This window comes from Cannabis sativa, chromosome 7 (genome assembly GCF_029168945.1).
Source record: "Cannabis sativa cultivar Pink pepper isolate KNU-18-1 chromosome 7, ASM2916894v1, whole genome shotgun sequence".
Taxonomy (NCBI): domain Eukaryota; kingdom Viridiplantae; phylum Streptophyta; class Magnoliopsida; order Rosales; family Cannabaceae; genus Cannabis; species Cannabis sativa.
This window is the reverse complement of record NC_083607.1, coordinates 55,004,669-55,016,926: the sequence shown is the minus strand read 5'-3', so window position 1 is coordinate 55,016,926 and position 12,258 is coordinate 55,004,669. Positions and strand designations below refer to the sequence as shown.

The window sequence follows — 12,258 nt, the reverse complement described above, 5'->3', positions numbered from 1 at the left end:
CAGTATTTGATTTACCAATTGGGTGATCACTAGTGTCCCAATGCAAAGTCTTTGGATGAAAAGTTGACTTTCATTTACTATTATTATTTTTAATTAAAAAGTGGTTTATTTTAAAGAAAAAAAAAAATCTATTTTGTTACTCTCCCAAAAAAAAAATTATTTTGTTCAATTTGTTGCTACTAAATATTCAAAATTTATTTTGAGCTCTTAGCCCCTCAGCTTCTTCCTCAGCTTCTTCCTCTTGATGGTATTTTTTTTTTTGGAATATTTACATAGTATGCTAATATTTATTTAAAGTTTATATTTATACTTTGACAAATAAATTTTGACATTTATATTTTCTATACTTATTTGTTTTTTCTTTTTTATTTACTAAAACTTCTATAAAGTTTGTTTTTTCTTTCTTATACCTCTTTGTTTTTTTTTTTCTTAGCTGATTTTTTTCTCTCTTATTTTTTTTTCTTATGTAAGTTTGGCTTATTTTTTTTTTCTTTCTCTTCTCTTTGTTTATCTTTTTTCTTTTTCATCTTTCTCTCTATATATAATAAGTGTACATTTTTATATATATTTATTTTCAAACACTTTGTCACTCTCACAAAACTTTATTTTATTATTTTTTTTTTCATATTTTTTTCTCATATTTTTTAACACTCTTTCTCTATCTTAGAAAAAATTAAGAACATTTCTCCTATATCTTTCTCCTTCTCGCATGATTAATAAAAAGTAGTATTTTTTATTTGGATGTTTTGTAGTTTATTCGAAATTAATTTATGAATGATTTTGCATATTTGAACAAGGTTGATGTCTGTTTTTTTTATTGATTTATAGCTGTCTTTTGTTATTTTATAGTTATTTTTATGTTATTTTTTAGGTATTTTATAGTTGTTTTATAGTTATTGTTGACCAAGGTTTTCGGCAACCAATAAAATATTATAAGATTATAGAGCTGTAAGAAAATTAGAGAAAGATTTTTACGTGGTTAATGAGCCTTAATCCACGAGTCTATCTTATTTATGGATATATTTAATACAGAGAATGTATTTAGTGAGTGTTTCACTCTTGTAAATACAGAGAATGTTCTTGGTGAGTATTTACTCTTCTTGCTCTTATGCAACCCAAGATTCTCACCCCATTTAATGAGCTTTGAGGGGGTATTTATAGTGTTTTTGGTGGGGTGATCCCCAGAATTATTGTACAAGTGTATCTGTAAGTATCCATAAAGTTGGGCATTCTCAATGAATATACCATGAGTAATGCATGGTCAAATCCCTAGGTGCTGTAGGGCTTTTATGTGGAATGTCCTTATTGTCTTTTGACTGATGTGACTCTTCACAGTGTAGCCGTCGATAGACTTAAATGATCATTACTTTGTAGCTGCAGATTGGGGGTTGTGCCGTCAGACTTTATTGCGTGTAGCAGTTCCAACACGTTTCCTCCCATGCGGCATTAAATGCGACTTGATTGCTCAGGGGAAGCCTGACACCTCGCGGAGATGCCTTAGTATTACTCGGGCTTCCGGGAGCATATGGGGCTCCTTATGTCTTCTCCGGGAGGCATGTCCCGGATGCGGCCTTATTTACATAAAGACTTAGCAAATAATTTAATTGTTAAGCTGTTTGATCCACGTGTCCTTGTCCGGTTGGTCCATGTATATTGGGCAAAATCAGGGGCAACAGTTATTTTTATGTTTTTTTTTGCACATTTGTTATTTAGTTTATGTGCATTTTTTATGGTGTATATTTTTAGTTTATTCCACACATTTTTTGTTGTATATATGTGCATTTATTTTATTATTTTTTCAATTATTTTTAAGTAGTTTTCAGAATATTTGTTGGTTCAACAATTATTTTTTTAGTTGTTTTTTAATGTGTATTTTTTATGGTGTATATTTTAAATTCTTTCTAACAATTTTTTAGTTGTATGTATGTTGCTTTGTAGTTTAGATACATATATTTAGTTTATTTTTTTTTAACACATTTTGTTTAAATTTTTTATTTTTTTAAATGACACAATATGCAGTAGTAAAAATTGATATATTAATTATATATTACCCATTATATTATGTACTGCACTTTTAAATTATAAGATTTTATTATTTTACAGTTATGGGGTACAAAAAGTGACAAGAGGAAGATTGCTTGGGTGAATTGGTAAACAGTTTGTCAACTAAAATCGAAAGGAGAATTGGGGTTCAAGGATTTGGAATTATTTCATCAAGCTATGGTGGCCAAGCAAGTGTGGAGATTACTTTGGGATCCTGATTCGTTGCCTGGTTGGGTGTTGAAGCATAAATATTTTCCTCATTCATCTATTTTGGCGGCGAAGGATTGAAATTGGTCATCTCATTTATGGTCGAGTTTGATTTGGGGGCTTGAGCTTTTGCGTAAGGGGTTGAGGAAGACCGTTGGGGATGGAACTAGTATTGTCGCTTTTAGAGATCCATGGCTTCCTAGGCCTAGAACATTTCGTCCCATCACTTCGAGGCCAGAGGTTGATTGGTTGGTTCAAGAATTTAGTACAACAGGTGGTGTGTGGAATATTACGGCGTTATTACAGGTGTTCTTGTTGATGGATGTTAATGTCATTCTTGGTATTTCTTTGGCAAGTGAGTGTTGTGGGATGGTTGGTGTTGGCACTACAATTCACATGGTTATTATTCTATGAGGAGTGGATATTCACGGTTTTAGATTTGGTGAATGAGAATAAGGGGTGCTCAACCTTGAATTTGAGCTTGGTGGAATGGTGTTTGAATTTGAGGGTGCCACAGAAGGTTAAAATCTTTGTGTGTTGGATGTATTATCGAGCACACTCTCAACTTATTAAACGAAATATACTAGTTCAGCCGATTTGTGCAAGGTGTGGGGACGAGGTATTTAGACAAATGCTTGTCCTAAATTTTTATGTACTCCCATAACAATTGATCTAATTTAATAGTATTACCATGTTTTCCTTTAAAAAATAAATAAATAAAATAAATAAATGTTAGAATGAATTTACAACATTTTAAAATACAATCAAACACAAAAATATAATAAAAATTGATTCTTTTTAATTTCATTATATATTTCAACTAGTTTCACCTAACCGGTTATATCAAGTAAAAAGTTAAACAAGTACAAGATTCCTATATAATTCAACAACTATCACTTGCCTAAAATATGAATCTCACACGTAAAGGACTTCGTCCCATGAGAGACCATAGGATTGACCTTATTTATTTACTTAAAATACATAAGAGTAAACTTAAAATAATTATTATTCTGTGTTAAAAAAAAACTAATAATTCATTTAACAAAGAATTTTAAAATTTTATTTTTGGCACTTTAAATTTTTTATTTTTTTTTTCAAAAAATTACAACAATTCTAAATAATTATAATGTATACAATTATAAAAAAAATAAAATTAGACTAAAATACACTCTTAAATGTTAAAGTAGATGAAATAATATACATATAGAAGATATACTGAAATAATATAATATTTTGAGTTGCAATTGATATTTTTCAAAATATGTATTAATGGAAGCTTCTAAGTGCACCTTATAAAAATGTGCACTAATGGAAGTTCTATTATTTCAGCATTCAAAGAAAAAAATTTACTCTAATTATTTTATGTTAATATATGTTATAAACTTATAGTTATTTAAGGTATTTATTAAATTTTAAAAAATTTAGAATAATTTAAAATATAAAAAGCAGTACTCAAATAATTTACTTTACACACGTATAAATTAAAAGAAATATGCGTGTAACACACTGTTTTACTTTTGATTTTATTGCGTTAATATTTTTTTTAAATTTTACAAAATATATTATTTTTTAAAGGCTAATTAGGATTTTGCCCCCTGAACTTTGATATGTACCAAATTATGCTCTCTAAACTTTGAAGGTCGTTAAAAATGCCCCTTGAACTATTGAGATAGTTGAATTTAAGGACTTTTTTCCAATTTTAATAAAAAAGTCTAACATGGATGAAAGTTCAGAGGCCATAATTTAGTACATATCAAGATTCGAGGGGCATGATTTGGTAGATTTCAAAGTCTGGGGAGCATAGTTTAGTACATAAACAATCACTGAAATAGTAAAATTGAATGAAATTAGACAAAAGTCCTTAAATCCAACAATCTCAATAGTTCAGGGGGCATTTTTAACGACCTTAAAAGTTCAGGGGCATGATTTGGTACATGTCAAAGTTCAGGGGGCATGATTTGATACATGTCAAAATTCAGGGAGCAAAAATCTTAATTAGCCTTTTTTTAAATAACATTTTAGAGAATATCTTAAATAATTCCACAAATATTAAAAAAAATTGTAATACAAAATTTTCCAATTATGAATGGGGTAGCACCATAACCACTTGAGGCTAGCTCAAGTGGCCATAAGGGGTGCGTGTGTGTTGAAAGTCCTGGGTTCGAGTTCCAAGTTATGCTGATATAATATATAAACGCTTAAATAAATAAATAAAAAAAAAGAATGGGGTAGCACCATAAACTTTTCTTTTATTAACCTTTGTGAGAAAGTTTGGACTTTGTTTTTATTTATTAATATTATTATTCCCTGTGAACTTTTTTGCCTTCTTACACAAGTTGTGTAGTGTTGGAAGAATAAAAGACTCACAAACATTTCTTCAAAGAAAAAAAAAAAAAAACAAACAAAAGAGCAAGCGGAAGGAATAACGTTTCCCTCCTTTCCCTTTAAATACCAAATTCCCAAACCAAACTCCACCCCAAAGCTCACTCCCAACCCACCCAAGAACGACACCGCAAAATCACAATTCTCAGTCATTCATTTCCCATTTGTTTTTATTTTTTATTTTTTTTTATGTTGGAACAGGTAAAGGTCTCATCTTTCTATCTTCATCCTTCTTCTATGGATTCTTGTATTACTTCCACTTGTTTCATTCACAGTTCTTTTGACGTTTTGTAGTTTGGAATTACTTTGTTTTTATTCTGCTCAAAAACCCTTTTCATTTCTTGCCAAAAATTTGAGCTTTTTCGCTTCTGGGATTTTACTGCATTGTTTGATTTTCATTTTCATTAGTGAATTCTTTTTCTTCAGACCCTTTGTTATCTGATCATAAGGGAAATTTCATGCCGTTGGTAAAATAGTTCTGATAAGTTAACGCTCATCATTTGATAGATGCTTCTGCCTTGCTGATTTTTGAATTATATATTCGTTTTTTTATTTTATTTTATTTATTTATTTCTTTGTTTGTCTGTTTTATACTATATTTTGAGGAATCTGCTGCCTGAGGATGATGAGATTGTGGGTATACAATGCTGTCGTAGTCCATTTACAAAAGATATTCTAAAGTTAATTTTAGTGAAATGATGGTCATGTTTAGTTGAATTTGCTACTTTCACTCTCATTTTATCTATTTACTTAATTTAGCTTGTATGATTGAGTATGATTTGATTACCAAATCATAGGTAGAATTTAGGAAAAGAGTAGTACATTGTTGGGAAAGGAATTGTGGCTGTTATTCTGCACTTGTAGTTTTAATTTATAACTATGATAGCTAGATTAATGTTGAAATTAACAATGTGTGATACCCAACAAGGTTTTTGCTAATATTTTTGTTGTACCAATTCATATAATCAGACTCCTAGAGGTTAGCTATGGAAAATGGAGAATCTACAGATGTTGTAGTGAGAAAGAGTGTCCTCACTCCTAAGGCCATTATATATCAGAAGTTTGGTAATGATGCCTGCTATAAGGTTGAGGAAGTACAGGAATCTAATCAAAATGAATGCCCGGGATTGGCTATTATACAGAGAGGTCCTTGCCTTTATCGTTGCTCATTGCAGCTCCCTGAGATTTCTGTAAGGTCAGGAACATTTAAGAAGAAGAAGGAAGCTGAGCAAGCAGCCTCTGAATTGGCCTTACAAAAGGTTTCCTTTTTTATTTCTATCTTTAACATATTACCCTGTCCTTAATTTCATTATAAATGTTTATCTGTAATTACTGTTTGATACATGGATCAGGAGGTTTAGATACTACAAAATATTTATGTTTAACAGTTGTTTTTTGGTTGCAGCTGGGTATTGATCCTTTAACTTACAACATTGCTGAAGAAGATCCATGGAACACTTTAGTTAATCGTATCAAGTTTTCGTTCTCAAATGAGGTTGGTTTTTGTGAACTTATTGATGCTTGTAATTCTTTGCTCGAGAATTGACTTTGTTTTGATTCTTATTAGTTTCATTGAAACTTTTCGATAATGTTATATATGTTACATTTTCAATTATCATATGACTGGTTTGATTAATTTTTTCTCCATATTTGATAATCACTGTATTTTTCGTTTTTGCTTTGAATTTCATTTTCATTTGGGTAAGTTAGTGCTGTATTTTGTATGTCTTTTCTTTTCTTCTCTCTCTTTTTTTTGAACAAAAGAAATTTTTATCCAAAACTGAACAAGAACATTATGTTATGTGAAGAGAGGATGACTTCTATGTTATGTTCTATTCAATTGACCTCAGTTGGCTCTCGATTACTTGCTGTTGTGAGTTTTTTGTTTTTGTTTTTCTTTTCGACATTGAGATTAATTTGTATTCTACTTTCTTTTGCTGTTGTTGATATTTATGTGTCACTGTTTCAGTTCCTAACTACTCTTCATCCTCTAAGTGGTCACCTCAGAGCAGTTTTGCAGAGAGAAGGTGATCTCTACGGTCGTGTCCCTGTTTCAGTCATTGCTTTGATTGATCCAAAAGTCTCAAATCTAAGTAGGTCAATAGATCCTAAGGTGGAGTTACATCCATATATGGGCATATCTTATGTTAAGAAGGCTGTTGCTGGATTATCTGAGATCGTTGATACTTCTGACGAACAGCTTTGGGTCAAGAGGAAAGATCCATACCCTCTTGAAATTATGGATTTAGATATGCAACAATCTGTCTCTCCAGGAAGTTGCTCGGTTGGAGCCGTATATATACCATGTTCAAATGAGAAGACAGCTTACACCGTAAACCTTGATGTTTCTTCATCAGGATATTACCTGGATGCTGTTGCAAATCAGTTAGGTTTGATGGATGCTTCTAAGGTTTTGATGACAAGGTAGGTTGGGTGAAAGAGTAGACAATTGTATGTAGAAACCTGATTGATGTTGTACTGTGTGCTTTTTTAATACCTATCCGTAGTTCATAGTAATGATTGATTTTTGTTGGTCCACAGGCCCATTGGTAGAGCTTCTTCTGAGGTTAGGGTGTACTTTGCTACTTCAGAGATATATGTGTCGGAACTGCCTTCTAATCATTCAAATGCCAAAACAGACATGCATTCTGAAGAATCTTATAATACATGGGCAAGTTGCTTGTCTGGTGAGGCTATATATGGTGATGCAATTTTGGCATCCATTGGATATACATGGAAGTATAAAGAGCTTTTTCATGAAGATTTAACCTTGCAATCATATTACAGGTCTCCTATGATTGATTCTTAAATCAATATTTCTTCCTTTTTTGTGGTTATAGACTTCGTTCAACTGAAACTTTTCTCCACTTGGCTTTTAATGCTGCTATTTTTTTTTCCCCATTGATTTAATGTTTTTAATATGTTAATGCCTTAGTTGTCTAGAAACGGCATTGTATAGTTACCCCTTGGTTTGCAACTACAGGATGCTTTTGAACAAGGTACCAAGTGGAGTTTACAAGTTATCGAGAGGAGCAATACTTGCAGCTCATTTACCTTCAGCATATACTACGAGGACAAACTGGAGGGGTTCCTTTCCAAGAGAAATCCTCTGTACATTTTGCCGCCAGCACCGTCTTTTTGAACCTGTTTACTCATTGGTCAGTATCTCTGAAGCACCATCTGAGACATCGGGCTCACACAAAAAATTGAAGTTGAGAGACTCAGCTGTGGAAGGGACAGACCATGCAAATGGTAGCATAGTTGCTGCTGGTTCTAAGGAAGCAGTGGAATCAGGAGGCACCTTTCGATGTGAAGTTAAGATATACTCAAAGTTTCAGGATTTGATTATAGAGTGTTCCCCAAAGGAATCTTACAAGAAGCAGAGTGATTCCTATCAGAATGTATCTTTGAAAGTTCTTATATGGTTAGATGCATATTTTATGAATTTCAATACTCCTCTAATCAGACTAAATAGTTCTGCCGATGAACTTGACATTAAATTTAATCCCACAAACTTTTTTAAAGCATTTGCACTTTGTCGGCCTATTCAATCTTTCTTATACGGTGATACTGTGGAAGCCAGAGGAGATGAATCAAATGCTATGCCAGGACAAGAAATTCGTGGCCCAGATTCTGGTGTATCTCCATCTAATGGATCGTTAGCGTGTATAAGTTATTCAGTGATGTTGGTGATCAAAAGTACAAACACGAAAGAACTTCTTGAACACAATGATGAATTTGAGTTTGAGATTGGATCTAGTTCAGTGATACACCAAATTGAAGCAGCTATTATGTTAATGACTGTTGGGCAGTCAGCTATTTTACCTATGGGTGTGCATTCTCAAGAGTTAATTTTAGCTGCCACGGATGATTCTGAAAGGGTTCTTTCTTTGCTGTCTGCAAGTAAGTTTTTCTCTTCTTTTTCTCTTTTGTTCAATGTACTTTTGTGCCGAAGTATTTAATCTGACTTTCGGTAATGCAGAAGACTGCTGCTTGGAGTACACTATAACTTTATATCAAGTAACAGAACCTTTGGAAGACAGAATGGAGAAGGCACTGTTTAGTCCCCCGCTTTCAAAGCAGCGAGTTGAATATGCAGTCCAACACATCAGGCAAACCTGTGCTACTACTTTGGTAACTGAATATGTGTTTCTCCATATTTTTCAATGTTCATTACTTAATATACAACAGTAGTTTGATCTTCTTCTCACTTGTTGCAGGTTGATTTTGGATGTGGCTCTGGAAGTTTGTTGGATTCTTTATTGAATTATCAGACTTCTCTTGAAAAAATTGTTGGCGTTGATATTTCTCACAAAAGTCTTATACGTGCAGCAAAAGTACGTCTCATTATCCGCTTTTGTGCTATTCGTGTTTAAAAAATTTAGCAAAATAAGTTGTATCACTCCCTGTCATTTGTTGTGCTCTTAAGACATCCATTTGACACCATCTTTTTTGTTAATGGTGTAGATACTACATTCTAAACTAAATGCAAATGAAGCTTGTGCTGGTATAAAGTCTGCGATTCTATACGATGGTTCCATAACAGAATTCGATCCTCGATTGTGTGGTTTTGATATTGGTACTTGTTTAGAGGTAATGCCTTCTGAGTATGAGATTTGATATTTATTGTACTTTCAACATGCCTGGCCAAAAAAATTAGTTATCATTAGTTTATAACACTAAGTAAACTGTGCAATTATTATGCACTTATTCATTTTATTAAACTTAATGATGCTATAGGTAATTGAGCATATGGAGGAAGATCAAGCATGGCTGTTTGGTGACGTTGTGTTGAGTTACTTTTGTCCGAAGATTCTGATTGTTTCTACTCCGAACTACGAATACAATGTCATACTCCAGAGATCTAATCTATCAAACCAAGAAGAAGATCCAGAAGACAAAACTCAGTCTCAAGCCTGTAAATTTCGTAATCACGACCATAAGTTCGAGTGGACTAGAGAGCAGTTCCAGCAGTGGGCGTCAGACTTGGCCACTAAACACAATTACAGCGTTGAGTTCAGTGGGGTCGGTGGTTCCGGTGAAGTGGAACCCGGTTTCGCCTCCCAGATTGCTGTTTTCAGAAAGGGAACAACTCCACCTCTTGCTGATAATGATTCACCTGCTGTTGTGGCTGATAATCATTGCAGCATTGTGTGGGAATGGGATGGTAGCACTAGATTATGACTCTTTCACTAACAAACCACACATGAAATGAACATTTCGATTCCTAGCTTTTGGTTTTTGTCTCCTAGATTTCTATAACTAATGATAAAGTTCGTTTGACCAAAGTTTCTATGAAGTTAGCTGACAAAAGTTGCCTTAATCATCAATTCTACTAGATAAATATTTTTTTTTTCTGAACTTATAATATTTTGAAGAAAAATGTTCATCCTGCTTAAAACAACATTTCGAGCTTTGTTGACATAAATTAATGGTTGAACACATGAGCAAATGATTGTAGCTCGTTCAATTGGCTTTTAGTTTTATAATAAGATTTTATGTGAAGATTAATGACAATAATCTCATAGATGCCCAACAGAAAATTTATATTCTAATAATGGTATCGTAAAGATTTTAGATAGAGATTTTAGATAGAGATTTTTGAATGAGAATGGTAGTATTGTTGATCGTAATTCGACTCTGATTTCTCTTATTTTAAAAGTTGAGGTTCCTCGTAAAGCTTTAGATTTTAGGCCTGTTAAATTGTGTAATATTCCTTACAAAATTATTGCTAAAGCTATGACAAACAGATTGCAGGAAATTTTTGGTTTGGTTACTTTTGAAGAACAGAGTACTTTCTTTCTTGGTAGGTTGAACACTGATAATACTATAATTGGTTTGAATGTGTTAACCATTTGAAGAGAAAATTTAAAAGTAATATTAGGGCTTTGTATTTAAGCATGACATGTCCAAGACCTATGAGCATGTCAATGGTCTTACCTTCGCTGCCATGTGAGGAAGTTGGGAGTTTCAATGAAAGATGGTTCACTTTGGTTTTTGCCTCAATTTGTTTGTGGACTACTCTTTCAATTTGAACGAAGAGGTTTTTATTTGGGCCGTTCTTGGTAGGGGTCTAAGATAAGGTGATCCTCTTTTGCCATTCTTATTTCTTCTTTGTGCTGCAGGTTGTCTTCTTTGCCTCGACGTGATTGCGCGAATGGTTTTTGTTGATGATTGGTTTTTGTCAACAAAGTTATGGCCAAAAATTAAAAGTTAAGCTAGAATGAAAATAAATGTAAATGAACTTGAGAATATTAAGTGAGTTGCTGAAAGTAAATGGAGGAGTAAGAATTTCTATTACACTCAAAAATGTCTTGTTTACAAAGATTTTCCAACCCATTTTCAAATCCTAAATGAGGTATTTATATGAGTTCTATTGGCTCTTATTTACAAGATGATGCCCTAGTGGTCCAAAGGTGACAAGGACATTGTACTCCTACAGGTAACAAGTTGTAGGAGGTGGTCTTGTGCCAAGTAGTGGCTGTAAGGTGTCAGGTGGTCCCAACGCGCAGAGGTAGCGGTTACAACGTACCCCTTGTCGGGATGTTAGGGTGTGTAGGCAGGGTGCCTCCACTACTTGTACTTTCCATTGAAATTCAAGCCTTGCAGGTGGTGTGGTCGTATCCTTACATGTACTCGACCGCGTGCATACTTCGTCCTTTCGACTCTTTGTCCAATGATTTTCTTCTCAACACTTAGGGAGCATTTCACAGCTAAGTGTTGGTGGAGTTGTTGAGGGATGTAATAGCTCATGGTTGAGACGCTCAGTGTCAAACACATTATCGAGGTGTTGTCAATGATGTATGTGCTGGGATACCTCACGAAGAGGCATGTCCAGTTGGTGAAGATTAGGGGATGCCAAGATGCCCTTATGCATGCATGCCGAGTTGGTGAATACTAGGGCATGTTGAGATGCCCTTATGCATGCATGTCGAGTTGGCAAAAAAATAAGGCATGTCGAGATGCCCTTATGCATGCATGCCAAGTTGGCAAAGATTAGGGCATGCCGAGATGCCCTTATGCATGCATGCCGAGATGTCTTGCATGCCAAGTTGGCGAAGACTAGGGCATGTCGAGATGGTGTGAACTTGAGCATGTTGAGACATTGTGATCTTTGGCATGCCAAGAGGATCCTCATCTCGGGTATGTCGAGATGGTGCGACCTTGAGCATGTCGAGAAGCTATGATCTTGGGCATGTTGAGAGGGTCCCTATCTTGGGCATGTTGAGATGTAGTGACTTTGAGCATACAGAGATGTTTTGATCTCAGACATGCCGAGAGGGTCCGCATCTTGGGGATGCCGAGATGGTGTGACCTTGAGCATGCTGAGACATGAAATGAACTAAGGGGTAGCACTAGCACATGGTTCAGTCGAGGTGTCCCAAGGCCCATGCGCGCAGATTAAGTACACCCAAAACAACCCCAATTTTTTAAGCATAATTTTCAATGAAAAGTAGTTTCTAAATATTTCAAAGCCTTAAACAAGCCTAATAATTTTTTTTTTTTATAGAAATATGCATAAATTTCACTAAAATTCATCAAATTTGCAAACAATTCACATGGCATCAAAATCACATATAAACATGTAAATCTGTTTTAAACATATTCATGCATGAAAGTAAAAAT

At 33.9% G+C, this 12,258-nt stretch overlaps 1 protein-coding gene across 2 annotated transcripts; it reads left to right on the top strand.

Annotated features, from left to right (window-relative positions):
• Positions 1 to 2,344: 2,344 nt before the first annotated feature.
• On the top strand, positions 2,345 to 9,997 carry LOC115697939 (small RNA 2'-O-methyltransferase). Of its 2 annotated transcripts, none has more exons than XM_030625115.2 (10): positions 2,345 to 4,833; positions 5,602 to 5,891; positions 6,038 to 6,127; positions 6,602 to 7,056; positions 7,174 to 7,419; positions 7,616 to 8,535; positions 8,618 to 8,766; positions 8,853 to 8,969; positions 9,100 to 9,225; positions 9,373 to 9,997. In XM_030625115.2, exons 2-10 carry the CDS (start codon positions 5,619 to 5,621, stop codon positions 9,814 to 9,816), a joined length of 2,820 nt encoding a protein of 939 aa, XP_030480975.1. In that variant the 5' UTR covers positions 2,345 to 4,833; positions 5,602 to 5,618; the 3' UTR covers positions 9,817 to 9,997. The 2 variants fall into 2 exon arrangements, with proteins under 2 accessions (XP_030480975.1, XP_030480974.1); XM_030625114.2 differs by having other exon boundaries at positions 2,354 to 4,833; positions 8,615 to 8,766.
• The last annotated feature ends 2,261 nt before the right edge of the window (positions 9,998 to 12,258 follow it).

Excerpts from the sequence above, each read along its gene's own strand:
- LOC115697939 (XM_030625114.2), top strand. The coding sequence starts at position 5,619 with ATGGAAAATGGAGAATCTACAGATGTTGTAGTGAGAAAGAGTGTCCTC. Across the intron at positions 5,892-6,037 it reads CTGAATTGGCCTTACAAAAG|CTGGGTATTGATCCTTTAAC; the intron begins GTTTCCTTTTTT and ends TTTTGGTTGCAG. Across the intron at positions 7,057-7,173 it reads TCTAAGGTTTTGATGACAAG|GCCCATTGGTAGAGCTTCTT; the intron begins GTAGGTTGGGTG and ends GTTGGTCCACAG.